Source organism: Triturus cristatus, chromosome 2_2, assembly GCF_964204655.1.
Source record: "Triturus cristatus chromosome 2_2, aTriCri1.1, whole genome shotgun sequence".
Classification (NCBI taxonomy): Eukaryota; Metazoa; Chordata; class Amphibia; order Caudata; family Salamandridae; genus Triturus; species Triturus cristatus.
In genome coordinates, this window is record NC_140582.1 from 1,141,239,560 (window position 1) to 1,141,266,033 (window position 26,474).

General features: G+C 45.9%; 1 protein-coding gene across 1 annotated transcript; it reads right to left on the minus strand.

Annotated features, from left to right (window-relative positions):
• Positions 1 to 347: 347 nt before the first annotated feature.
• LOC146863255 (vasotocin-neurophysin VT-like) lies at positions 348 to 25,228 on the minus strand. The gene is made up of 3 exons (XM_085643352.1): positions 25,066 to 25,228; positions 6,038 to 6,239; positions 348 to 671 (listed from the first exon to the last, which is right to left on the minus strand). The coding sequence occupies exons 1-3, from the start codon at positions 25,183 to 25,185 to the stop codon at positions 508 to 510; spliced, it is 486 nt and encodes a 161-aa protein (XP_085499478.1). The 5' UTR covers positions 25,186 to 25,228; the 3' UTR covers positions 348 to 507.
• Between the last annotated feature and the right edge of the window lie 1,246 nt (positions 25,229 to 26,474).

Here is a 26,474-nt window from a genome sequence, read left to right on the forward strand (position 1 = left end):
CACAGTTTCTGCTGATGGATTAGTAACTGAGCAGGTTTTCACCATGTTTGAACTACGGTTCTTAAGTGATGGGTATTCTGTTACTGTTCGTGGTATAATCTAGTTAACAACAGTTTTAATCAGATTTCCCTTTGCACCCTGCGGCCCTATGAAGCCAGGCAAGGCAGTGCACCCAAGGATAGAGCGAGTATGGCTCATGACGTGCCAATTGTTTCTGGAGGTGGTGGAGGAAAATTGTACAGAGTTCCCACAATTGCTTAAAAGTTACTGTAACCATGGTGGCCTTCATGTGCCATTCCTGCGCCCAAACAGAAAAACAGCCAAAACCTACAGCTTAATAGCACAGTGCAATAAAAGACTTTATTTCCCATGTATTTACAGTCAACTGTTGGGTGTGAGTTGGTGGTACATTTTAAATAGAGGAAACAGAAGCGGACAGCAGGATGTGGTTGTAGGAGACCTGTGGCAGGTGGAGTGGACCTTTATAAATAAGATGGGGCTGCCCTCTCAGTAGAACTGGTGCTTGCCCTGTTGATGTCTGTTGGCCATATGCATAAGCTTGAGGAAGAAATCGCTGGCTGTCCCATCCAGAAGGGTCATGTTTCTTTCATTGGGCCCTCTCCTCCGCTCAGTGTCATCGTCCAGGCAGCTGCCATCCAGGGTGCAGCTCTCTAGAAAAACAATTTGAGAAGAAACATACTCATTACTGCCGGAAAATAGTTATATCCGGCATACATTTGTCACATGTTGCGAGGCTACAACAGTCAATATTGGAAAAAACGTTTATCTGTTGTTTTTTTTTACCAGTGACCAAATCCTTAAGCCTTACAGCACGCTTTTGAGGGTTATATCAGTCGTTAAAGGCCTTGAACCTGAGTTATAGGTCTGAGCCGCAGCACAGGGCCAATAAGAAGGGAGAGGGCTTTTAATAACTGGTATAGCACCAGGTAGAAGGGCTACAAGGCTATTAGAACACTGCACCCCTTGAAGACAGAATGTTCTACAATACAAAAAGGAGAAACAGAAAGACAATCATTGGAATGTTGGAGCCGAAGGCTTATACCAGCCATTATTAGCCGCGGGGATCATCATTGTCTCCAATGGAACTCCTAATATTCCAATGTTCTAATACAGCCTTACAGCCCACCGTTGTGGGCTATAAAAGGCTCGCTGCAAAGGAGCGGGACTTTAATGCTGATATAGCCCAGTTACGGAGGGCTACAAGGCTTTTAGAATATTCTGCCACTAGAAAGCAGAATGTTATAACAAATAAAACAAAGGCCTCATGGAGTCCGAGGGGATTGAAATACCCGTGAGCTCAGTAAGGCCTTTTGTTCACAGCAACAGCTGTGAACAAACTTTGGAATGATGGAACTCCGGGGCTTCTCCCAGCCATTACAAGCCCGGAGCACTACATTGTTTTCAATGGAGATCCCAACATTCCAATGTTCCCATCAGGCTTAGACTTACGCACAATGCTAGGTGTTGTGCTCTGGTGACCCATCAGTGCTTTGTGTGAGATGTGGACTCGTAGTAACCTACTCAGAACTGCCTAAGGGCGAGCAGTATAAAAAGTGCTATTTGGCCACAATTTCACCTTTTCTGTGCAAGAATATCGTGATAGCCCACTTACCCCTTGTTTGCACCTGGTTTACTCTGTCATTAGAGTTTCACAGAAAACCAGGCCATGCTACTTTCATTGATCTGACTTTTCGGTAAAACCCTTGGCTGTTGGGTCATAGCGCAGCGCTCAGTTCAACTTCCAATTTAGAAAATATATTTCACTGGAAAGTTGATCAGCGATGTGCTATGCGCTGAACAACTACTTGTTTACAGGGATTTCTGGCTTTAAGGTGGCATTGAAAATTCGAAAAAAAGATATTTAAAGTATTTTCATTTTCAAAGTGTTTACTAATAAACAATAACGTATTGTTAATATCCTTTTATTTTAAACTGGAAACAAATGGTGAATCTGGGCCATAATGCTCACTTGAAGCTGGAAAACATCACAATGCAGAAATAAATGTACTGTACTTAGGAGGTGCCTAAAGCTGGGGCCCACTGATTATCAGCAGGTCCAGGACAAGAATGCACTTCGAGTCCTGGAAAAGAAGGTGCCCGCTTCCTGTATCCATAAGCCTAACTGGACTGCACCTAAAGAGACTGGCCCAACTCAGGGGCGACCCATCATTTAAAGGCCCTCCCAACCGTTCAAGTGGTCGCCATTCAGCCCAAGGTCAATGAATATCTGTGAGATATAAGAGACTCAGGGGACCCCCCTACATTCTGCAGAGGGGCCCTATTATATTCTGTTACGCCGCAGGGATCAGCAGCTCCCCAGCTTGCCTCTGGCAGCAGAGGGATCGTCTCGCCTGCTGCAGGGAGACTCTAGTTTCTTAAATTCCAAAAGAGGAGTTGTATTCGCCTCAATCAGTAGAAACATATCAGGAAGCCATTACTGCACAGTCAGCCCGTTCCAACTGCTCTACATCAGCTTTAGTGCAGATAACTTTTCTGCCATTTTTATGATGGGTCGATATAGAAATATTGAATGGATGGCGACAACAGTTCACCTACTCTGCCCTGCCCATTCTCAGGCATGGCCTGCCATGTTTGCATCCATGTGGACACAATGAAACGTAACGCATGGCAGAGACTCAAGAAATCCAAATGTAGGCCATCTAAAAAAAAACCACTGGAAACAGATATAAAATGAAAAAGCCATTTATAGGAGGAGGTGTAGCTTAGTGGTTAGAACTGCTGACTTTGGAACCTGGGGAGTCAGGTTTGAATACCGATCTCAGCACTTGGTTCAACATTGTGTGAATATGTGCGAATCACTTCATCTCTCTGTGCCTAAAGAAATGGAACGCGGGAATATCTATCTATCTATCTATCTATCTATCTATCTATCTATCTATCTATCTATCTATCTATCTATCTATCTATCTATCTATCTATCTATCTATCTATCTATCTATCTATCTATCTATCTATCTATCTATCTATCTATCTATCTATATATTTTATATCAAAACAAAGTCATGAACTCCCAAATGCACACTGGGGAGTTTAGAAAGCAGGTACGGACCTCAATCCATGCTCGATGCTGCCGTCCAAAGAAAATACACCACGCTGTTTAACGTTTCAGTTCCTGACTTTTATTTCATGTAGTCAGACAAGTGTCTGCCTCAGACGCGTTTCGATCGCCTCCGCGATCTTGATACGTACATATATACATACATACATATATATATACATATATACATACATATATACATACATACATACATATATATGTGTGTGTGTGTGTGTGTGTGTGTGCAGTCCTCTCTTGAGGAAGATCAGAGCTCCTTTGCTTGCTAGGTGTGTGCAATATAAGTAGCAATGCATACATATGTGTTGATAGGCACTTAAAGGACAACTGAAAGCTACTTATCAAAAAAAAATATATCAAGCAAAGCTGTTTTGGATTTTGAAGTTCTTTCCATTAGGATTATAATGAATTTCTTTTGTTTTGATTGGTCTATATTTTACCTATATGTTCTATATTGATGCGTTGTATATCTTTAATTAGGTGTCTATGGTTTTATTAAATGCCTTGGTTCACATTTTTTTCAGTGCCTGGCTGAAGGTACAGCTGGCATCAGTGTAAGAACGAAAGTTCTTGACAAGTCGTTTAGCAAGCATCCTTACCATCTGTCTCCTATTACCCTGAAGTTCTCCCCTGTTTTTGTGTTGTTGGAAACAGTTTGTGGTGTCCCTAATCCATAGGTTTAATCCCAAACTGCAGACTAGGTGTCTCAGAGTCACCCCTTGGTGGAACCCTGAAAAGATAACTCCCTCGACCGAGCCCTGGTTGGTCATAGTTGATGTTTTTGGAGTGACAAAGGGAGCTGGCTACTGGTCTCTCCGTGCAAACTGAAGTCATCGATGCATGGCCAGAAGGCGGCCCTTTTTGAGTGTATATATACATATATGTATGTATGTATACATATATGTATCTATGTATACATATATATATATATATATATATATATATATATATATATATTTATTTATTTATATATTTATATTTTAAATATGATGTTCAGGCGCCTTATGTGCAGTCGTCAATGACATAACCTTTTGATAAAGAATTCTTCCACAGGTGGGACATTGCCCTGTCCCGGCCCTCCTCTACACTGACGATGCCATTCTTATGGCCCGCACCCCCCTTGGCTTACAGACCCTACTCACAAATGTTGTTGAGTATATGCAGGATCTTGGCCTGTTAGTCAACCAATCGAAAACATTCATAATGAGGTGTGGGAGGAGAACGGCTATCTGCTGAGATGTAAAAATCAAGGGCACTAATATGGGCTTCACAAATACTTTTTCATATTTGGGTATACTATTTGATAAAGAAGGCTCATGGAACTGTGCTATTCCCTCCAGGAACTTACAATTTAAAAAAGCATGTACAGCCTTACGAAACTTTGCTAGACGCTTGGGCACAAACCACCCCTCCCCCCCATGAGATGATAAAGATTTATAAAGCCAAATGACTCAGTGAAGCGCCAGCACCCTATTGCTCAAACCACAAAAATTCAAGAGAAAAAAGACCTACAATCGAGCCTTCTCAGTTATGACTCAGAGGATCTGGAACTCCCTTTCCCCTGAAGTCAGGGTGAACCCTTCCACTATCCTCTTCAAAAAAGATATCAAAAGGCTCTTGATGAAGACATTTCTGCCTCAGTCTGGCTTCTGCATTTGACACTGGGGCCATAGCCTTTGATTTGAGGCCCAGCTGCGTGGCTCACGAGAATGTCGGACTTTATAAGACTGTGAATTTTTTCACTTTGTTGATTCTGTTTTGTTTGCTTGTATCCTTCTTGATGCACAATCTGTAAAGCGCTCTGATACCCTCGGTGGTCATGTTCGCGCTATATAAAACTTTCTAAATAAAATAAATAAATAAAATAAATTATACGAGTGGGAATCTGGGGACACACTAAAGGCACAGCTTTGCAGATGATAGCGAATGAGTTTTTAAGGTATTTTCTTACCATCCTTAAAAGTGCCTCTATATATGTCTGTCATGCTGTGCTGGGGGTTCGTTTCTAATAGATTTAATAATGATGCAGTCCATATTATTATGGCATAAAGAATGGACATCAGAACACACCAGCTTAAACCGTGCCATCATTGGGGATTGACACAAGTTGACACAAGTTGAGTTTGTTTTTGCGTATGCCATGGCGGATATACATCCAACGTTTCTTCCGCGACCTGGGGCACACTGATTATTTTGAGACGCCTGAATCCTTAGAATCAACCAGTAGAAAAGTTTTGAAAAAATAATTTATAAGGCACCTTGAGAACCTTAGATTGATCACTGAAATTCCAAAGCCTAGTGTTTGAAAAAAATAACTCTGTTCAATTATGTGGGAAATGCAACCTTACCTCAAAGTTGCATTAAATTCAAAGCATAGATTCATTTTGACCCGCCTAAGACTGGATACTTTTCATCGTTTGATTAGTTTCCCTGAAATGAATGATTGGTCTATAACCCTAACAAATTGTCCCTCTGACTGCACGATGGCACAGAGGACTATGCACGTAATCCTTTTCTGTTAATTTTATAGTGACTTGAGAAAACGCTCCATTACACCCTTTTCAAAACCACTGAATTTTACACAATGTTGCCCTGCCTACCTTTACTTCAATCATTGCCTATTTTGGAGATCTTTTGTGGTATGTCAAGTTTTCAGTGGTCTGTTTTTTATGCTAGGAAGAATATTTCATATAGTCCTTGATTACTTCTGCAATATAGTTTAAAAGTGATTAATTGATTTATGAGGTGTTAATAATGGGTTTTTAAGATTTTTTGAAAAAGTGTAATTTATTGTACTTTTATGATTTTATTACGAAACCGAATAAAGTATTGAAATGATAGAGATGAAGGATTACAAACGCTACCCTCGGTAATGAATGTCATTGCTTTTCTTTGCCTTCCAGGTGAGTGAGTTGAGACTGCCCTCTGCTGACCACTTACCATCACTACAGCAGATCCCCGGGGCCGCGCACTTGCCCTCCATGCTGCATGACTTGCCCCCAGCCTCGCAGGGCGATGGCAGGTAGTTCTCTTCGACACATCGCACGGTTTCTGAGGTACCGATGTAGCAGCCGAGCTCCTCGCCGCAGCAGATGTTGGGGCCGAAGCAGCGACCTCTGTTCCCCGGACCACACGGTATGCACTAGGAGACATAACGTGCAAGGTTCAGCTGCCACCATGGCTTATTCCCAGCAAAACAGATTGAACTGGACACCGGTTCATCAAACCCTAATGATCCGCAATCAATTCTCTTCCTACAAATTCCAATAGATTAATAATATGTAAATTGATCGATTTGAAATGTTTGCATGCTGAAAGATGTGTTGAAATGACGTATATTCCCACCTCTGGTATATTTGCCCACTTAATGATTGGATCTGGATGTACCAGCAATTTCTGAATTGCGAGTTCTATTTGTGGACCCAAAAGATCAAAAAGCTCTTTAACTTTGGGTTCTTCACCAGTTTCCCAATGGAGATGTGGTTTACCTCACTAGGGGGTATATTCACAGCGTGGCGCAGCATGACGGTGCTGCAAATTTTGCAGCACCATGCTGCGTCATTTAAAAAATGCTGGGATGTGCTGTATTCACAAGAACAGGTGCACCCCTGTGTTTTAACTTGCGCCAACACAAACACCCTTGTGCCATAGACCAAGGGCGCCTGCATGGCAGGGATGATTTCCTGTAACACAGGCACCCTTGCATCATAGTGCAAGGGTGCCTGCATGGCAGGGATGATTTCCTGTAACACTGGCACCCTTGCATCATAGTGCAAGGGTGCCTGCATTGCAGGGATGATTTCCTGTAACACAGGCACCCTTGCATCATAGTGCAAGGGTGCCTGCATGGCAGGGATGATTTCCTGTAACACTGGCACCCTTGCATCATAGTGCAAGGGTGCCTGCATTGCAGGGATGATTTCCTGTAACACAGGCACCCTTGCATCATAGTGCAAGGGCGCCTGCATCGCAGGGATGATTTTCTGTAACACTGGCACCCTTGCATCATAGTGCAAGGGGGCCTGCATGGCAGGGATGATTTCCTGTAACACAGGCACCCTTGCATCATAGTGCAAGGGCGCCTGCATGGCAGGGATGATTTCCTGTAACACAGGCACCCTTGCATCATAGTGCAAGGGCGCTTGCATGGCAGGGATGATTTCCTGTAACACAGGCACCCTTGCATCATAGTGCAAGGGCGCCTGCTTTGCAGGGATGATTTCCTGTAACACAGGCACCCTTGCATCATAGTGCAAGGGCGCCGGCATGGCAGGGATGATTTCCTGTAACACAGGCACCCTTGCATCATAGGGCAAGGGGGCCTGCATGGCAGGGATGATTTCCTGTAACACAGGCACCCTTGCATCATAGTGCAAGGGCGCCTGCATTGCAGGGATGATTTCCTGTAACACAGGCACCCTTGCATCATAGTGCAAGGGCGCCTGCATGGCAGGGATGATTTCCTGTAACACAGGCACCCTTGCATCATAGTGCAAGGGCGCCTGCATGGCAGGGATGATTTCCTGTAACACAGGCACCCTTGCATCATAGTGCAAGGGCGCCTGCATGGCAGGGGTGATTTCCTGTAACACAGGCACCCTTGCATCATAGTGCAAGCGCGCCTGCATGGCAGGGATGATTTTCTGTAACACAGGCACCCTTGCATCATAGTGCAAGGGCGCCTGCATGGCAGGGATGATTTCCTGTAACACAGGCACCCTTGCATCATAGTGCAAGGGCGCCTGCTTTGCAGGGATGATTTCCTGTAACACAGGCACCCTTGCATCATAGTGAAAGGGTGCCTGCATGGCAGGGAGGATTTCCTGTAACACAGGCACCCTTGCATCATAGTGCAAGGGGGCCTGCATGGCAGGGATGATTTCCTGTAACACAGGCACCCTTGCATCATAGTGCAAGGGCGCCTGCATGGCAGGGATGATTTCCTGTAACACAGGCACCCTTGCATCATAGTGCCAGGGCGCCTGCATAGCAGGGATGATTTCCTGTAACACAGGCACCCTTGCATCATAGTGCCAGGGCGCCTGCATTGCAGGGATGATTTCCTGTAACACAGGCACCCTTGCATCATAGTGCAAGGGCGCCTGCATTGCAGGGATGATTTCCTGTAACACAGGCACCCTTGCATCATAGTGCAAGGGCGCCTGCATGGCATGGATGATTTCCTGTAACACAGGCACCCTTGCATCATAGTGCAAGGGCGCCTGCATGGCAGGGATGATTTCCTGTAACACAGGCACCCTTGCATCATAGTGCAAGGGTGACTGCTTTGCAGGGATGATTTCCTGTAACAGAGGCACCCTTGCATCATAGTGCAAGGGTGCCTGCTTTGCAGGGAATCATCCCTGAAATGCAAGCATCCTTGCACTATGCTGCAAGGGTTTCGGTGTTGCAGGGAAATTTGTTAATGTGCAGGAAGGGTCATATTCCTGCACATAAACAATCTTTAAAGGCGATTTGCTCTTTCTATGTCTGCTGCCAAATGGAGCACACATAGAAAGAGAAAAAGAAACTGAGAAATAAAAATATTTCTCCTCATTGTGCCAAGCTAACGCCTGTTTTTGCATGGTGTTCATTTTTGGCGCTACTTCAGATTTACACCTCCTTGTAAATCTGAGGCAGCGTCAAAACAGCAACACCCATTGCATGCCCCTTTCACGCAGATACCTGCGTGTAAAGGTACCATATTTACAAAGCAGCGTTAAGCCACCCAAAGTGGCCTAATGCCACTTTGTAAATATGGAGCAGGGCATCGCGCCACCGGAATGTCAGTAAAAGTGACGTTCTGGTGGCGCAATCCCCTTGTACATATGCCCCTAAATTGTGGCTGTGTACTAGGAGACTTAATCTTTCTTTCACTCTTCTAATCAACCAATTAGGAGATCCTTGCAAATCGCTTCTTTTCAGGAACCCCATGTCAACTATTTCCAAATGAGAATTGACTGAGGGCCACTATCAATGGCTCTGTAAAAATTGCCTGCTCATTGGCTGCATTTGAAGCCACCCCCACCTGGTCCATGTGCTGGAAACCAACGAAGTTTGTGGAGAGAACAAGCAGTGCAGCCGACTACAGTCTTCGAAACCTGTAGTTTTTGGAAACTATGGATGGCAATATGGAACACTCTCACCCTTGAATTATGCCAGCTCTCCCGCTAGCTCTCCTTTCGTAAGGCCTTATCAACTTGGCTTTAAAGTAATTAGTTCCTGCTGGTGAGATGATGACGATGATAACTGTTCTAGCGCTGGGAGGCCTTCTGGTAGCTATGCGCTTTACAAGACTCATAGAATAGAACAGAACAGACTAGAATAGAATAGAACAGAATAGAGTAGAATAGAATAGAACAGAACAGAATAGAACAGAACAGAATAGAACAGAACAGAATAGAACAGAATAGAATAGAACAGAATAGAATAGAACAGAATACAATACAATACAATAGAATAGAATAGAATAGAACAGAACAGAATAGAATAGAATAGAACAGAACAGAACAGAACAGAATAGAATAGAACAGAATAGAATAGAATAGAATAGAACAGAACAGACTAGAATAGAATAGAATAGAATAGAATAGAACAGAACAGAACAGACTAGAATAGAATAGAATAGAATAGAACAGACTAGAATAGAATAGAACAGACTAGAATAAAATAAAATAGAACAGACTAGAATAGAATTGAATAGAACAGAACAGAACAGACTAGAATAGAATAGAATAGAATTGAATAGAACAGAACAGACTAGAATAGAATAGAATAGAATTGAATAGAACAGAACAGACTAGAATAGAATAGAACAGACTAGAATAGAATAGAACAGACTAGAATAGAATAGAACAGAATAGAGTAGAATAGAATAGAACAGAACAGAACAGAACAGAATAGAACAGAACAGAATAGAACAGAACAGAATAGAATAGAATAGAATAGAACAGAATAGAATAGAATAGAACAGAACAGAATAGAACAGAACAGAACAGAACAGAATAGAATAGAACAGAATAGAATAGAATAGAATAGAATAGAACAGAACAGACTAGAATAGAATAGAATAGAACAGAACAGAACAGACTAGAATAGAATAGAATAGAATAGAACAGACTAGAATAGAGTAGAACAGACTAGAATAGAACAGACTAGAATAGAATTGAATAGAACAGAACAGAACAGACTAGAATAGAATAGAATAGAATTGAATAGAACAGAACAGACTAGAATAGAATAGAATTGAATAGAACAGAACAGACTAGAATAGAATAGAACAGACGAGAATAAAATAGAATAGAACTGACTAGAATAGAATAGAATAGAATTGAATAGAACAGAACAGACTAGAATAGAATAGAATAGAATTGAATAGAACAGAACAGAACAGACTAGAATAGAATAGAATAGAATTGAATAGAACAGAACAGACTAGAATAGAATAGAATAGAATTGAATAGAACAGAACAGACTAGAATAGAATAGAATAGAATTGAATAGAACAGAACAGACTAGAATAGAACAGACTAGAATAGAACAGAATAGAATAGAATAGAACAGAATAGAATAGAATAGAATATAATAGAATTGAATAGAACAGAACAGACTAGAAAACAATAGAATAGAACAGAACAGAATAGAATAGAACAGAATAGAATAGAACAGAACAGAATAGAATAGAATAGAACAGAATAGAATAGAATAGAATTGAATAGAACAGAACAGACTAGAATAGAATAGAATAGAATTGAATAGAACAGAACAGACTAGAATAGAATAGAATAGAACAGACTAGAATAGAATAGAATAGAACAGACTAGAATAAAATAGAATAGAACAGACTAGAATAGAATAGAATTGAATAGAACAGACTAGAATAGAATAGAATTGAATAGAACAGAACAGACTAGAATAGAATAGAATAGAACAGACTAGAATAAAATAGAATAGAACAGACTAGAATAGAAAAGAATAGAATTGAATAGAACAGAACAGACTAGAACAGAATATAATAGAATTGAATAGAACAGAACAGACTAGAATAGAATAGAATAGAACAGACTAGAATAGAATAGAATAGAACAGACTAGAATAGAATAGAATAGAACAGACTAGAATAAAATAGAATAGAACAGACTAGAACAGAATAGAATAGAATAGAATAGAATAGAATAGAATAGAATAGAATAGAACATGATTCTGCTATCGACACAGTTGCAAGACTCTACCAAGAGGAATTTCAAGACAGATAGGTATGACGGGCGATGGATAAAATGGAAGAAAAACACACGCATTCCCATTGAAAAAGCCATTTGCGTATGTCCGATGCAACTCATGTGCACAAATAGTTCGGTTCACGAGTTGAAAATCACATTTTGTATGGAGAAAATGCAGCCGCGGACCATGCAGGGAACAGCGGTGGGGCCATGTAAGGGGGGATTTCGAGGGACGATGCAGAGGGGAAATAAATAATTAATTTCTCCTCTGCATTGTCCCTCGAAATCCCCCCTTACCGGGCCCCACGTGCCCGCCAATGGGACCTGCACGGACCACGGCTGAGAAAATCTGAGTTTACACTCACATGCGTTCACTCACATGTACCAGTACCCAAAACATGTATGTGAATGCAAAGGTTTCTCAGCTCATTCCCACCCTGGAAGGGGTCAGAGCTTTAAGGCAGCGGTGAACCAATGTTCGTGGTATGGAATGCTTAGATCAGTGATACCTAATGTACAGACCGGGGACCGCATGGAGCCCTCCTGACCTTTACATGTGACCCCCGGGTCAACAGTAGCACTGGCTGCTGTTTCTCGACTCAGCACTAAGGGTGAGAAATATGTTAAATTAAGGAGGAGACATTTATTTACAGCTTAACTGATGTTAAAGGAAGTAATTAAGGTGTCGTGCATCAATTAATTCATTTTAAAGACATTTTGCAACTGTAAAAATCTGATAGTCTCTTCAAAATTCAAAAAGTGTATCTCATTAACACGCAGAAGAACTTCCTCTTAGTACTTTAGATTATATCACTGCATTGAGAATTTTTTTTCTTTAAAGTGACAGTTTGCTAAGATGAATTTAGAAACATTCATTCTTCCCCTCCACCCTGGCAACACTGCAAATAGTGAACTGAGAGGTAAGTCACGGGTCTTGTTTACCATCTGAGCAGCCAGTATTCCTCTTATACACGGATAACATTATAGCTTAGCAAATAAAACACAAGAGAAGGTTTCGAACAGTGCTCATCCTGAAGGGAGGAATTTTGCTGTCCTCTTATATGTGATAATGAAGAAAGAGAAGGTAACGTGAAATCAAACAATTGTCTAGGATCACACAAGTGGGGGAGCTGGCATTTATCCCAGGTTTTCTTCCTTGATACTGTGCACTCTAGCCTTTATAGGTACACGCTTTGCTTCCCCTATGCCCATCTTACACCCCACACCCGTCATCAGTGAGGCCCTCGATCACATGACAGGCAAACTTTTTGGCCCCCTGGAACATGTTTGCGAGTATCCATGGGTTAGATGTACATCCCAAAAAATTGTGAATTTATAAGGGAAGGCGTTTCTCAAAGAGAAAAATATTTTTCAGTTGGAGAAAAAGCAGAAAAGAAACATTGCAAGTCATTTACACTTGTTCTGGCATCTTCACAAGACCAAATATGCCTGTGTGAATTAACTCGTGTGAAAATGGAATTCACTGAAAAATCAAGGCATACTCCTAGGAGACCGCACCACTCACACAGCACAATTCAAGAAGCTTTTCTTGTCAGCAATGGTGCCTTACTGCCATCCTAGATATAAATGACACCTTATATAAATTGCACCTGAATATCCAGACCTGATTCTCAGAGTATTTTCTGAGAGTGGTTTTACCTAACTTCTGCCTTAAATGTCATTTACACTTGTGTATGTCCCACCTCTGTATTATTTGTTATTTACTTTATTGTATCTAGAGTCAAGTGTGCCTACTCGTACATTTCTAGGACTTTAGGGGGCTTATTATCAAGAAACGGCATTAAAATTATCACTGCTTTAGCGGCAGAAAACGGACTCTAAAGCGGCAATAATGGGCTTGATAATACGCCCTTGAGAATTCCCATAGAAGCCCATGTTCTGGTGTCAACATGGGCTTCTATTGGAATTCTCTGCGGCATATTATCAAGCCCATTATCGCCACTTTAGTGGCAGAAAAGTGGCGATAATTTTAACGCCGTGCTTGATAATATGCCTCTAGCAAAGTTAAAGTTGTGGGAAGTTTTTTTCAGTGAATGAGCATTCCTACAAATAAAAATACACGAAAAAGTCAAACCAGAGCCTGGAGTAAGTCATACTCATAGAAACAAAATTTGTGCATTGGATCCAGAGCTTCGCAGGAGTACTTCTGGAAACGTCGGTGAGTTCCCAAAAAGTCAGATTTTAACTACAAGACTAAAGGGAAATCTAATTAATTAAAGTTCAGATTTCTACGCAGAATCAAGCTTTAAAAATGTGTTTGTGAATAGGGCAAATTGATGTTAGATTCTTCAAAAAAGCACACCCTGCTCCAAATTTCAATGGGGTAAAGTAGAACAACGTTACGAAATGGTACTAAATAGTATATCCTTGCCCATAGGGCCAACTGGGTAGTTTATGTAGCCTCAAAGACTATAGGTCGAACAGGAGACAGTACAACATTTAAATGACTCGATGAGTTAACATCTGCTGAGGCAAACTGGCATCAGGCAGCCAATGTGTTATTTACTGGCTGGGAAATGTTCGCAGTGTAATTATGTGATTGCCACTTTTATTAAATAATTTACAAGTTAACATGGGAGGAGAAATTAGATGTATCATATGACCAATGGGGTACTGTAGAGTAGGGATTTTACCAATTAATTTCAAGTAGTTCAATCTATTTATACGGACCTCTAGGTTTACTCCTGAATTACAGGAGTAAACCAGCAAAAAGAATTCCAGGACTAAACCAGGAGTACTTTAAGAGAAAGCCACGCCTACTCCCAGCAAAATCTTCGTGAACTTGGTTCTCTACCTTGTTGTGGCTTTCAATATCTTTATAGTGTAGAGCAAGGGGTACTTTATCCTATATTTTCTAGGACACAGAAAAATCGCTGTACCTAGTGGAAAACAAGCTGTTCTGCTGCCTATCACATGGGGATGTTCAAACTTTCTGGGCAAACATTTTACCTCTTTAAATGACTCATTACAGTAATCACCAGGTGCGGGTGACCATTTAACTTTTGTGAAATATAGGGCACAGATTGCATCATGTGCACCGGAAGTGTTGTAATATTTGACCTCTTTGATCTACAAAAGAAAGGTTTTTCCTAAGATCTGCAAATTATGCGGTAAGTGATGGAATATTTGGCGACTGCTGCAAATGTGTATTTGCGTAGAAAAAGTTGAGGCCACGGCATCAGGTTTTAGTAGTGGTCATTTTTATACATTTACAGAACCTGTAGGTGTTTTACAATGTCCTTAAATATATTTGATATGGGTATTTAATTACATAGGTATGTGAAATGTAAAATAGGTGTTGTGTAGGTGCTGTGAAGATGTGACTTAGGTTAGTAAGAATAGTGCACGGAATGCTGACACCCTCTTCCCCGGGAGGGATTTTTGTCAGTATACGTTCACTGATATCACAAGCCCCCAATTGTGATATAATTAATATAAACAGAGGGATTCTGGGGAACAAATGACAATAAACATTTCCTGATGCAAATCAAGGAATGGAGCATCTGATGACAAGGAGGGACCTATGGCCACTGTTTTTTTGGGGAGTTTTATGTCGTGTGAACTCGTCCCGGAGGTATAAGAGTGCTGATGCGTTACAGATGGACACAAGATTCATAGATAGAATGATACTCGAGTAACATTGAATGACGTGGATATTTTTACCAAGTGCCTCTAAGTAACATCAAATAGACGAGAGCGAACCCGGAGGTAAGAAACATCCCTGTTACTCCCTTCTTACCACTCTATGGGCCTCATTGATGGGATTCTGGCATCGGGCAGTGGAGCGAGGGAACTTGCTGCCCTGCTCTATGCCAAAGCAAAAGGGCGGGAATGCACCGTATTTAAACAATACGGTACCTTATTGTCCTTTCTTCCTGCACTGGTGCCGTTTCGGGAGCCTAGCGCTAATGTAGGCACCCTTGCACAATGGTCCAAGGATGCCTCTGTTGCATGCAGGATTGTTTGTGTGCAGGAGGGGGTACCTTCTTCCACAAAAACAATCCTAAGAGGTGTTTTCCTCTTTCTATGTGTGCTGCAGAATGAGCAAAAGAACGAGGAAAAATAAACATATTTCTCCTCGTTACGCCTCACCTCGGGACGCGTACGGATTTGGCTCTTCCCCAGGTTTATATGATTTTGTAAATCTTGGGCAACGTTGAAATCCATGGGTGTTATGTGGGAAAAGCCACCGCAACGCCCATGGAACGGCTCCCAGGCTCAGATAAGGTAACGCAGCGATTAGCACTGCGTTGTCTTATTCAAGATTTATGAGGACACTCAAAGTCACGCAGGGTGGCTTTGTGTGGCTTCATAAATCAGATTAAGAATCCTGGGTCACGTATGTACCACTTTACGTGGTGCAAAAGTGACCCCGGGCTCTCATAAATAAACCCCTTTATTAGTATGTATGGCCCCCCACATCATCTACCCTCGGCTGTCACCTCCACCCAGCGGCAGAGGAGTAATGGGGAGCCACACAGAACATGACCTCTCCCCCCGGTCCCAAATTTTAAAATAATATACCCATGGGGCATATTATCAAGGACGGCGTTAAAATTATCACCAGTTTAGCGGTAGAAATCAGCTGCTAAAGTGGCAAGAATGGGCTTGATAATACGCCCTTGTGAATTCCCGTAGAAGCCCATGTTCCCACCAGATCATGGGCTTCTATGGGAATTCTCAAGGGCGTATTATCAAGTCCATTATCGCCGCTTTAGCGGCAGTTTTCTGTCGCGTAACCGGTGATAATTTTTAACGCCGTCCTTGATAACATGCCCCCACATTCCTGCCACTCATCCCCCACCTCTGTGCCCCCCCCCCCCAAGCTGTGCTCGCTGCTCTGCACAGGAGCAGAGCAGCGCTGCGCTGTAAGAGCAGCCGGGAGTTCTGGAAGACACAGCGAGGGTACTTCAGCGAAGAGGCAGATTCAGCACCTGGAGGTCGCGCCGGCGCTCAGTGAGAGCCGAACACGACCCTGATATTGATATAATTATGACTAACGGTATTATTTAACGCAATAAGTAATATTGATCATGATAAGAACTACAGAAACAGTTGTACTTGCAAAGTTCATACTACTGACTTTCCATGCGCTTCCCAAAGTAGGTAACTGAACGACTGTTACCTTATCCAAGAGGGGGTGCCCAATGAATCGACTTCTTGAGGATGAATGTGGAGGCGAGCCAGCTTGAATGCCGTTTACGTGATGCCGGTGGATTAACCAACCGAGCTATCTCGCATACCAAATGGCTGATACTGGGTCTCTGCCCTTTGGATCTAGAATCTCCTTTGGTATGGATCACTTCTTACTGAGGACAATGTCTAGATTTAAAGCGCATTGAACGGGCGAGGAGCGCTTCGTGGCGCTGTGAAGTGCTGTGTTAGGGCGCAGTGCATGACAGAGCACAGACTGTGCGGTGTCTGACAGATGAAGCACGAGTGTCTTGGGACACCACTGGGAGGGGGCGTGGGGGCAAATGAGACAATTTTCGTTGCTTTATTGGCAAATCCCCGAAGGCGCAGAGTTTCCAGGTGGAGGGCTCCTAACCCCTTTTCAGCTCTAGCAGGGTGGACCAGGTGAGGGGCACGCGCGTACACACGAGCCTGATGCATGAAACATTACCGGCCACTCTCTTCTGGATATTCATGCTTTGTGACCAAGCGCCTAATGGCCCCTTGTTATGTGTTGGCACGCGTGCGAAGGAGCGGCAACCGCGCGGGAGCCGGAGCTCGCGAGTAATGAAGTATTCATGGGGCGGTAAGAGGCCACTTCCGCCGGTGACGCCCTATTAGTAGGGACTGGGTCCCTTTTACTTGGAACCCTTCTACTGGAAGCAGAGCTGGCGGAGGGGTGATGGGGGTGGGGGATCCTACACCGGTCCCCTATCACTTGGAGAGCCCTTCTCCATACATGCCAACACTCCCGATTCAGGCGTGAGACTACCGATTTGAAGGCTAGTCTCCCGCCTCCCGATTCCTGCAAGCAAAAGCCCGATTCCTCGGGGTTTCAGCTGACAGGGCTTGGTAATGTGTAACGTGCTAATTCTTTCAGCAATAGTCAGAATGGCGATGCAGGGGCTCTAGAAGGGGTGAAAAACCAACAAAGCCCCATTAACAACCAATGGTCTTTTAAACACCTGTGAAGTACTGGGGGGAGGGGGGGGGGGGGGGCGGCGGCTGTGTGTATGCCCGGAAGCTGTTTCAGCCCAGGCTGACGGGGGAGGGAGGGGGGGGGTGTATGCACTGATCGCAACCAGCCAGGCCAGTGCACAACTCTTGCATCCCCCTCTTTCTCTGCCTGCCATTGCGCTCCATGCTTCTTAAAGGTGATAAAAAAAACCACGTGAATTTGCTTTCAAATGTCCGATCCTGCAGCAGCACACTTCCAAAGTCCATACATGACAGAAACCCGATTGAAGGCCCCATTCTCCCGATTTTTTTTTTTTTTTAAATCTCCCACTTTGCTCTTTTGAAATGTATGCTTCTCTTGGAAGCAGAGCTGAGGGGGGGGGGGGGGGGGAGGGGTGTAGGGACTGAAGCGCTTTCACTAGGAAGCGGAACTCCAGGCTGGCTTTTTTGGGCTTGAAAGTCTGGAGACCAATCTCACCTGACTGATTATATACTGCGGAGAGAGTGAATGCTGTGGTTCTCGAACTGACCCGGAAGTACCTGTGTCAGACGTTGTGTGGTGAACGCCATGGTGCAGGTCATGACCAGGACGTCACAGAGTGCAATGTCAGGCAGTGTAGGGACGCCATGGCCCGGGCGTCAGATCGCATTGTTTCAGTTATGTGGTGAATGCGGTGGTGCTGGCCATGGGCCTGGCGTGACAGTGCATTGGTAGGTGGTATGTGGTGAATGCCACAGTGTGTATAAGGCTGGCACTGCAAGGTGAATCCCCGTTGAAAGTGATGGCGAAGTATCAGACAGTGCGGTGATGGCAGTTAATGGCCTGGCGTCACAGAGCAGTGCCAGGCGGTGTGGTGATGGCAAAACCATGGCCTGGCGTCACAGAGCCAGGTAGTGTGGTGTTGGCAGGCTATGTCCCGGACGTCGCAGTGCAGTGGCATGCACTGCACGATTAACCTAGCGCTGTCTGCCCGTGTCCAGGGACTCACAGTGCAGTGTCGCGACCTGTGCAGTGAAAACAATGGGGCAGGCCTTGGCTCTCGGGCATGCGCAATGCGTTGTTTGCTGCTGTGCAGTGAATGCAGAGCACCTGCATTTTAAACCGTATTTGGCGCCAAGTGCAGTGCGATGGATGGATGCGTGGGTCAGCCCTGCAGTTCACACTGTGGTGAGGTGCAACAGATGCACTGATCTCTGCTCTCAATTTGATAATTTGGTGTCAAGCCCTGCACAGTGTACTTCATGCAGGGACACTGCCCCGGGAGTTGGCATTGTAGAGTCGTGTCACGTCCAGTGAAAGCAGCATGTTCACAGTTTACAGTGCGGTAGCAGGTGCAGTGCATGTCGTGGTTTCGGCTCTGGGACGCAGCGTGTTGCCAGTCGCACCGAAGAGAGTGGGCTCGGCTCTAGAGTTCACAGCGACGCGTCATGTGCCGTGCAGTTCACAGTGTGTTAGCAGGTGCCGTGCCGTCACGTGCCGTGCAGTGAATGCAGCGCCCGTATCTTAGAGTTCACAGACTGAGGTCCTGGATCATAGCAGGTGCCATGCAGTAGCAGGTGCAGTGTCTGCTGTGGCTTCGGTCCCTGCGCTCAGTGTGGTATCCGGCTCACCGAATAGAGTGGTCTCGGCTCTGGAGTTCACAGTGACGTGTGATGTGCCGTGCAGTAAATGTAGTGACCATGTTCCCGAATTCTTAATATGATAAATTAGCAGTGCGTGCAGTGGCCTCGGGGCTTACTGTCACGGATGTGCCTTACAGCGCGCAGTGCACGGAGTCGCACTAACCACAGCATTGATACTGTAAACGGTGGCGTAGCAAGGGGGGAGGCGGCACGAGTTTGCGCGTTTGCGCGGGGCGGCAATCGCGGGAAAATCTACAGCATCCCCTCCAGCCCGCCCCCCCTCTACCCCCACCGACCGACCTTACGGCCGCCGCGGGCGGCAATGGCAGGGACCCCCACGGTCGGCAAAGTGGCTAGCTACGCCACTGAGACTGCACTGGGCGAGCGCGTCCTCTCCGTGGCGAGGAGCTGGCCAAGGTCCTGAAAGTCCGTCTAGCACACACCGCCCTTCTTTCTGTGCGCAGGATATGATAGCGCCTAGCACGACCAGAGACCAACGCAGCGAATTCATTTCAAAGTTTCGTATCTGAATGGCGTAGAAGGCAGCACGATTCAACGCGGGTACTTTTGTAAATTAAAAAGGATAACGTTTCCAAAGATAAACACTGCGCACGGGTCACGCACTCCGTATTCACGGTTATCAACCGCAGGACTCGGCCCAGGCCTATGAGTCACGAGGAGCATTGGAAGCAGGTGCCCTCTGCTGACCTCTGCGCGACGGCTTCAGGTCATGGCTTGGTATACTGTTAAGGGTAACCTAGCCTTTCATCCTCTCAAGGTCGATGAACTGAGCACACGCAGCGCTTAGAGGCCGCCAACTTTGACACTAAGGGTTATAGTGTTCTTGTTAACCGACAGCGCCTGGGAGTTAGCACGGACTTACGTGCGCAAGCAGCGACAACCAGTGACCTCGTCCCCCTGACAGACACTTGAACACAGGATGACATTTGGCGCAGCTCACTGACTGAAGCACGTGTACACGCAGGGTGAAATATACTACACTTCTCTGAGGTGCGCATGCGCACAGGGTATAAGATACTGCATTCCTCTGAAGCACACGATCACCAGGCTGGCATATCTCGCACCTCTTATGGCGACACGTACACAGAGTGGCATATACTGCACCCCAGGAACAAGAGGTGGGAGGCTACGTCACCTACACATACATATAGGGCGGAATGTATTGCACCGCTGTGAAGTGCACATGCAGGCAGGATGGTACACCTCGCGCACATGTACATTTACACAGAGTGGCGGGGGGGGGGGGGGTCGGTTGGGGGTGGTAAGAAAAAATTTCGGGGGGGGGGGGGGGCTGAATCTTTTAAGCCATAGGCAGAGTGGAGCTGCAGGGGCTCTTAGAAGGGGTGAAACAACAGCAAAGCCTCATTAACATGCAAATGGTCTTTTAAAGACCTGTGAAGTGCTCGGGTGCGGCTTTGTGTGTGCCCGATAAGCTGTCTCGTCCCGGGCTGCCACACACGAGGGGGGTTGCCGTAGGCTGAAGCCCTGTGAGTCCAATTGGTGTTGCGCGCCTGATGCCCATACGGTGGAGTACACCGCACCGCCGTGAGGTACACATGCACAAAGGGTGTGATCGTGTGCGCCGCCCTTAAATGTACATGCACCAAGATGCAGGAGTGCACACCGCGCTCAAAGATGCAATGCAGAGGATGGAATGTAATGCACCTCTCCCAGGTATACGTGCACACAGCGGGCAGTGCACACCTCACACACATACTCATGCCACGTGGGGAAATGTGATTAATCTCTGATGCACATATGCACACATGGTGCGGTATTGCACCCCCCCCCCCCCCCCAGATACATGCACACATCTTCCATGTGTTGTGCGTATGTATATGCGCGAGGTACACACACATACATGCACACAGTATATGTCAGTAAGTGATGTGTGTATACACTGCATACGTATATGTGCACACAGGGGGTAGTTGTGTACACCTCAGTCACTTGTACATGCGCAAATCATGAACATATTGCACTGAATCTCGAGAAAGTACACAAGCACAGAAGGTGTAGAGTGTTCACATCACCGACATACACATGCACGCAGGATTTACCTCGATTTACCTCTCTGACACGTAGTAATAGTATCGATCTTACATTGATGTTCATTATGCACTGTGTATCAGTGCACACGTATACATAGGCACAGATCTTCATGCACAGAGGGTGGAATAACCTTCAACTCTCTGAAGATTTTAAGCATGCACCCACACAGCATGCAGTAGTGTACACCTCGGTACACACAAGCTGTAGTGTACACCTCTATACACGCAGGCTGTAGTGTACACCTCTGTACACGCAGCCTGTAGTGTACACTTCTGTGCACACAAGCTGTAGTGTACACTTCTGTGCACACAAGCAGTAGTGTACACCTCTATACACGCAGCCTGTAGTGTACACTTCTGTGCACACACGCAGTAGAGTACACCTCTGTACACGCAGCCTGTAGTGTACACATCTGTACACGCAGGCTGTAGTGCACACCTCTGTACACGCAAGCTGTAGTGTACACTTCTGTGCACACAAGCAGTAGTGTACACCTCTATACACGCAGGCTGTAGTGTACACCTCTGTACACGCAAGCTGTAGTGTACACTTCTGTGCACACAAGCAGTAGTGTACACCTCTATACACGCAGGCTGTAGTGTACACCTCTGTACACGCAAGCTGTAGCGTACACTTCTGTGCACACTAGCAGTGTACACCTCTATACACGCAGGCTGTAGTGTACACTTCTGTGCACACAAGCAGTAGAGTACACATCTTTACACGCAGGCTGTAGTGTACACCTCTGTACACGTAGGCTATAGTGTAAATTTCTGTGCACACAAGCAGTAGAGTACACCTCTGTACATGCATCCTGTAGTGTACACCTCTGTACACGTAAGCTGTAGTGTACACCTCTGTACATGCAAGCTGTAGTGTACACTTCTGTGCACGCAAGCAGTAGTGTACACCTCTATACACGCAGGCTGTAGTGTACACTTTTGTGCACACAAGCAATAGTGTACACCTCTATACACGCAGGCTGTAGTGTACACCTCTGTACACGCAAGCTGTAGTGTACACCTCTGTACACGCAAGCTGTAGTGTACACTTCTGTGCCCACAAGCAGTAAAGTACACATCTGTACACGCAAGCTGTAGTGTACACCTCTGTACACGCAAGCTGTAGTGTACACTTCTGTGCACGCAAGCTGTAGTGTACTCCTCTGTACACGCAAGCTGTAGTGTACACCTCTGTACACGCAAGCTGTAGTGTACACTTCTGTGCCCACAAGCAGTAGAGTACACATCTGTGCACGCAAGCTGTAGTGTACACCTCTGTACACGCAAGCTGTAGTGTACACCTCTGTACACGCAGGCTGTAGTGTACACTTCTGTGCACGCAAGCTGTAGAGTACACCTCTGTACAAGCAAGCTGTAGTGTACACCTCGCCTAATTATACATGGATACTGTATAGAATATATTGCACACCTCTGTAGTACATATACAAGGTGGCACAGGCAGCTCTGTGAAGTACACACACACGCACACAGGGTGGCACAGGCAGCACAGATCTAAACATCACACACACACATACAGGGTGGCACAGGCAGCTCTGTAAAGTACACACACACGCACACAGGGTGGCACAGGCAGCACAGATCTAATCATCACACACACACATACAGGGTGGCACAGGCAGCTGCTCTCTAAAGTTCCCACACACACAGGGTGGCACAGGGAGCCGCTATCTGAAGTACAGACACACAGGAGCTTTCTGTAGTACACGCACACGTAGGGTGGCACAAACTGGAGCTCTCTGAAGGACACACAGACAGGGTGGCATAGACAGCCGCTTTCTGAATTACACCACATATAGGGTGGCACAGACTGTAGCGCTCTGAAGTACACACACACAGGAGCTTTCTGAAGTACACACACACAGGGTGGCACAGACAGGAGTTCTCTGAAGTACACCCACATACAGGGTGGCATAGAAAGCTGCTCTCAAAGTACTCGCACACACACAGGGTGGCACAGGGAGACACTCTCTGAAGTACACGCACACATAGGGTGGCACAGACAGCAGCTCTCTGAAGTACATTCACACACACAGGGTGGCACAGACAACTCTCTGAAATACACACACACAGGGTGGCACAGGTTGCAGCTCTGTGAAGTAAACACACAGATACAGGGTGGCACATATACCAGCCCTTTGAAGTACATGCACACAGGGTGACAGAGGCAGCCGCTCTCTGAAGTATACACACTCATACAGGATGGCACAGACAAGAGCTCTCTGAAATACATGCCACATACAGGGTGGCACAGACAAGAGCTCTCTGAAGTACACGAACACACATAGGGTGGCACAAGCAGGAGCTCTGTGAAGTACATGTGCAGATGCAGGGTGGCACAGGCTGCATTCTGAAGTACAAGCACAAGGTAGCATGATCAGCAGCTCTCTGAAGTACACGCACACATACAAGGTGGCACAGGCTGCAGCTCTCTGAAGTACATTCAAAAATACAGAGTGGCACAGACAACTACTCTCTGAAGTACACGCACATACACAGGGTGGCACAGGCTGCAACTCTCTGAAGTACACGCACATACACAGGGTGGCACAGGATGCAGCTCTCTGAAGTACACGCACATACACAGGGTGGCACAGACAACTACTCTCTGAAGAACACTCATACATACCGGGTGGCACAGGCTGCAGCTCTCTCAAGTACACCCACACATACAGGGTGACAGACAGCACCGCTCTGAAATTCATGCATACCAAGTGTGGCACAGACAGCAGCTATCTGAAGTACATGCACTCATACAGTGTGGCACAGGCAGGTCACAGAAGTGCACGCACACATACAGGGTGGCACAGGCAACCGCTCTCTGAAGTACACACACACACACACACACACACACAGGGTGGCATGATCAGCAGCTCCCTGAAGTACACGCACTCATACAGAGTGGCTCAGACAGCTCTCTGAAGTACGCACACACACACACATACAGGGTGGCACAGACATCAGCTATCTGAAGTACATGCACACATAGGGTGGCATGATCAGCAGCTCTCTGAAGTACATGCAACATAGGGTGGCATGATCAGCAGCTCTCTGAAGTACACGCACACATACAGGGCACACAGGAAGACACTCTCTGAAGTACACACACAAATACAGGGTGGCACATACAGCTGCTCTTTGAAGTAAACACACACTTACAGGGTGGCACAGGGAGCCGCTCTCTGAGGAACACGCACAGGGTGGCACAGGCGGCAGCTCTCTGAAGTAGACACATATATACAATGTGGCACGGGGAACTGCTCTCTGAAGTACACACACAGGGTGGCACAGGCTGCAGCTCTCTGAAGTACATGCACATACAGGGTGGCACAGACAGCTCTCTGAAATACACTTACACATGCAGGGTGGCACAGGAAGAAGAGCTCTACAGTGCATGCATACATACAGGGTGGCACAGGCAGCAGTTTCTGAAGTACATGCACATATAGGGTGGAACAGGCAGCAGCTCCTTGATGTACAGGCACATATAGGGTGACACAGACAGCTCTCTGAAGTACACACATACAGAGTGGCACAGGACGAAGTTCTCCGAAGTAAACACACTCATACAGGGTGGCCCAGGCAGCCAACTTTCTGAAGTACACGCACATACAGGGTGGCACAGGCTGCCACTCTCTGAAGTACACGCACTCATACAGGGTGGCACAGACAGCTCTCTGAAGTACACACACTCATAATGGGTGGTACAGACAGCTCTCTGGTGTAAACACACATACAGGGAAGCACAGGCAGCAGCTCTGAAGTACACGCACACACACAGGGTGGCACAGACACGAGTTCTCTGAAATACACGCACACACAGGGAGGCACAGACCGCAGCCTACGCCCACATGCCCACGCACACGTGTGGCACATACTGCACCTCTCTGACATCGGAGTCCGGGAAGGACCTCTTGCCGCCTCGCGGGCAGTTCTGGATGTAGCAGGCGGAGGAGAGGGCCAGCAGGCAGAGGAAGCAGGCAGGCAGGGAGGCGTCAGGCATCTTGAAGCTCACGAGACGAGGGGGTCTGCTGCTGTGCTACCTGTCAGCCTCTTACTAGATTTTCCTCTCTGCCGGGTCTGCCTATTTATACCCCGTTTATTTGCTCTCACGCCGACGTAATTGCTTTGTGTTGCTTTGCTGTCCTTGCCACGTGTTTGTCACTCTCTCATCGCCACATAATTGACGTGTTCACAAATACTGAATGCACCGTGTTTGTTTCCCACCCTCCCTCTCTGCTGATTTGATGGCTGTGACTGCCTGGCCTCGGGCCTATTGAGGAGTCGAAGGCCACGCTCCGAGGCACTGCCCCCGCCGGAGAGCGCATCTCTGCCACAAACACACCTTACCACAGGAAGTGGCCTTTGTCACAACAGAGAACACTTAGGGGCAGATTTACAAGCCCTTTGCGTCACTTTTGCACCGTTGTTCCTTCACTTTTGTGACGAAGCGGCAGCGTAAAAGTTGCGGCCCATCCACAACGTGACGTTGTGAAGCCTTGTGCCACATTAAACCTGCGTCAGGTTTAATGTATGCAGGGTGGGCGTTCCGTCGCAGGAAGCCCCGTAAAAGTGACGCAGTGAAATCTACAAGATTTCACTGAGTCACTTTTACGTTTTATGCTGCGTCAAAACCCCGCGCCTGCTTGAAGCAGGCGTAAGGAGTGATGCAGAATGTTAGGCATAGGGCGCCCCTGAGCATTGCTGGAGTTGCGTCGTGCTTGCGACACGACTCCAGCAATGCGTGACTTTTCCGTCATCAGATGCGTCAGAATTTCTGACGCATCTGTCAATCCTTGCGCCATGGTGCACCGTATTGTAAATACGGCGCATCCACGGTGACTCAAGGATTTGGCATGTTGGCGCAGGGAAAGTGACGCATCTCTACAGATGCGTCACTTTCTTGTAAATCTGCCCCTCTGTGCTAGAAAGCTGAACGGCAAGGAAAGCGCTCTGCACTATTGATAGTGAACATTGGGGGTTATAACTGAGTCACCATAACTCCCTCCCGACCGCGTAGTATATTTTCTGTGTTAGTCAAGTATTACTAGAGCCCCAGGAGTATGCGACTGGAACGGTCTAAGTTATGCGGCAGGGGTGACTGAATTATGCGGGAGGAAATGACTATTCTTCATTATGTGGCACTTCTTCCGACATTACTTAATTATTTGTCATGTTAACCATATTAACACTGACTTGGCAAATGGCCCACCTCATTAGTACCTTCTCAACACCGAAATACAGCGATAAGCTAAAGAAAGGTGACTACCAATGTTTGCAAAGATCCTTCCA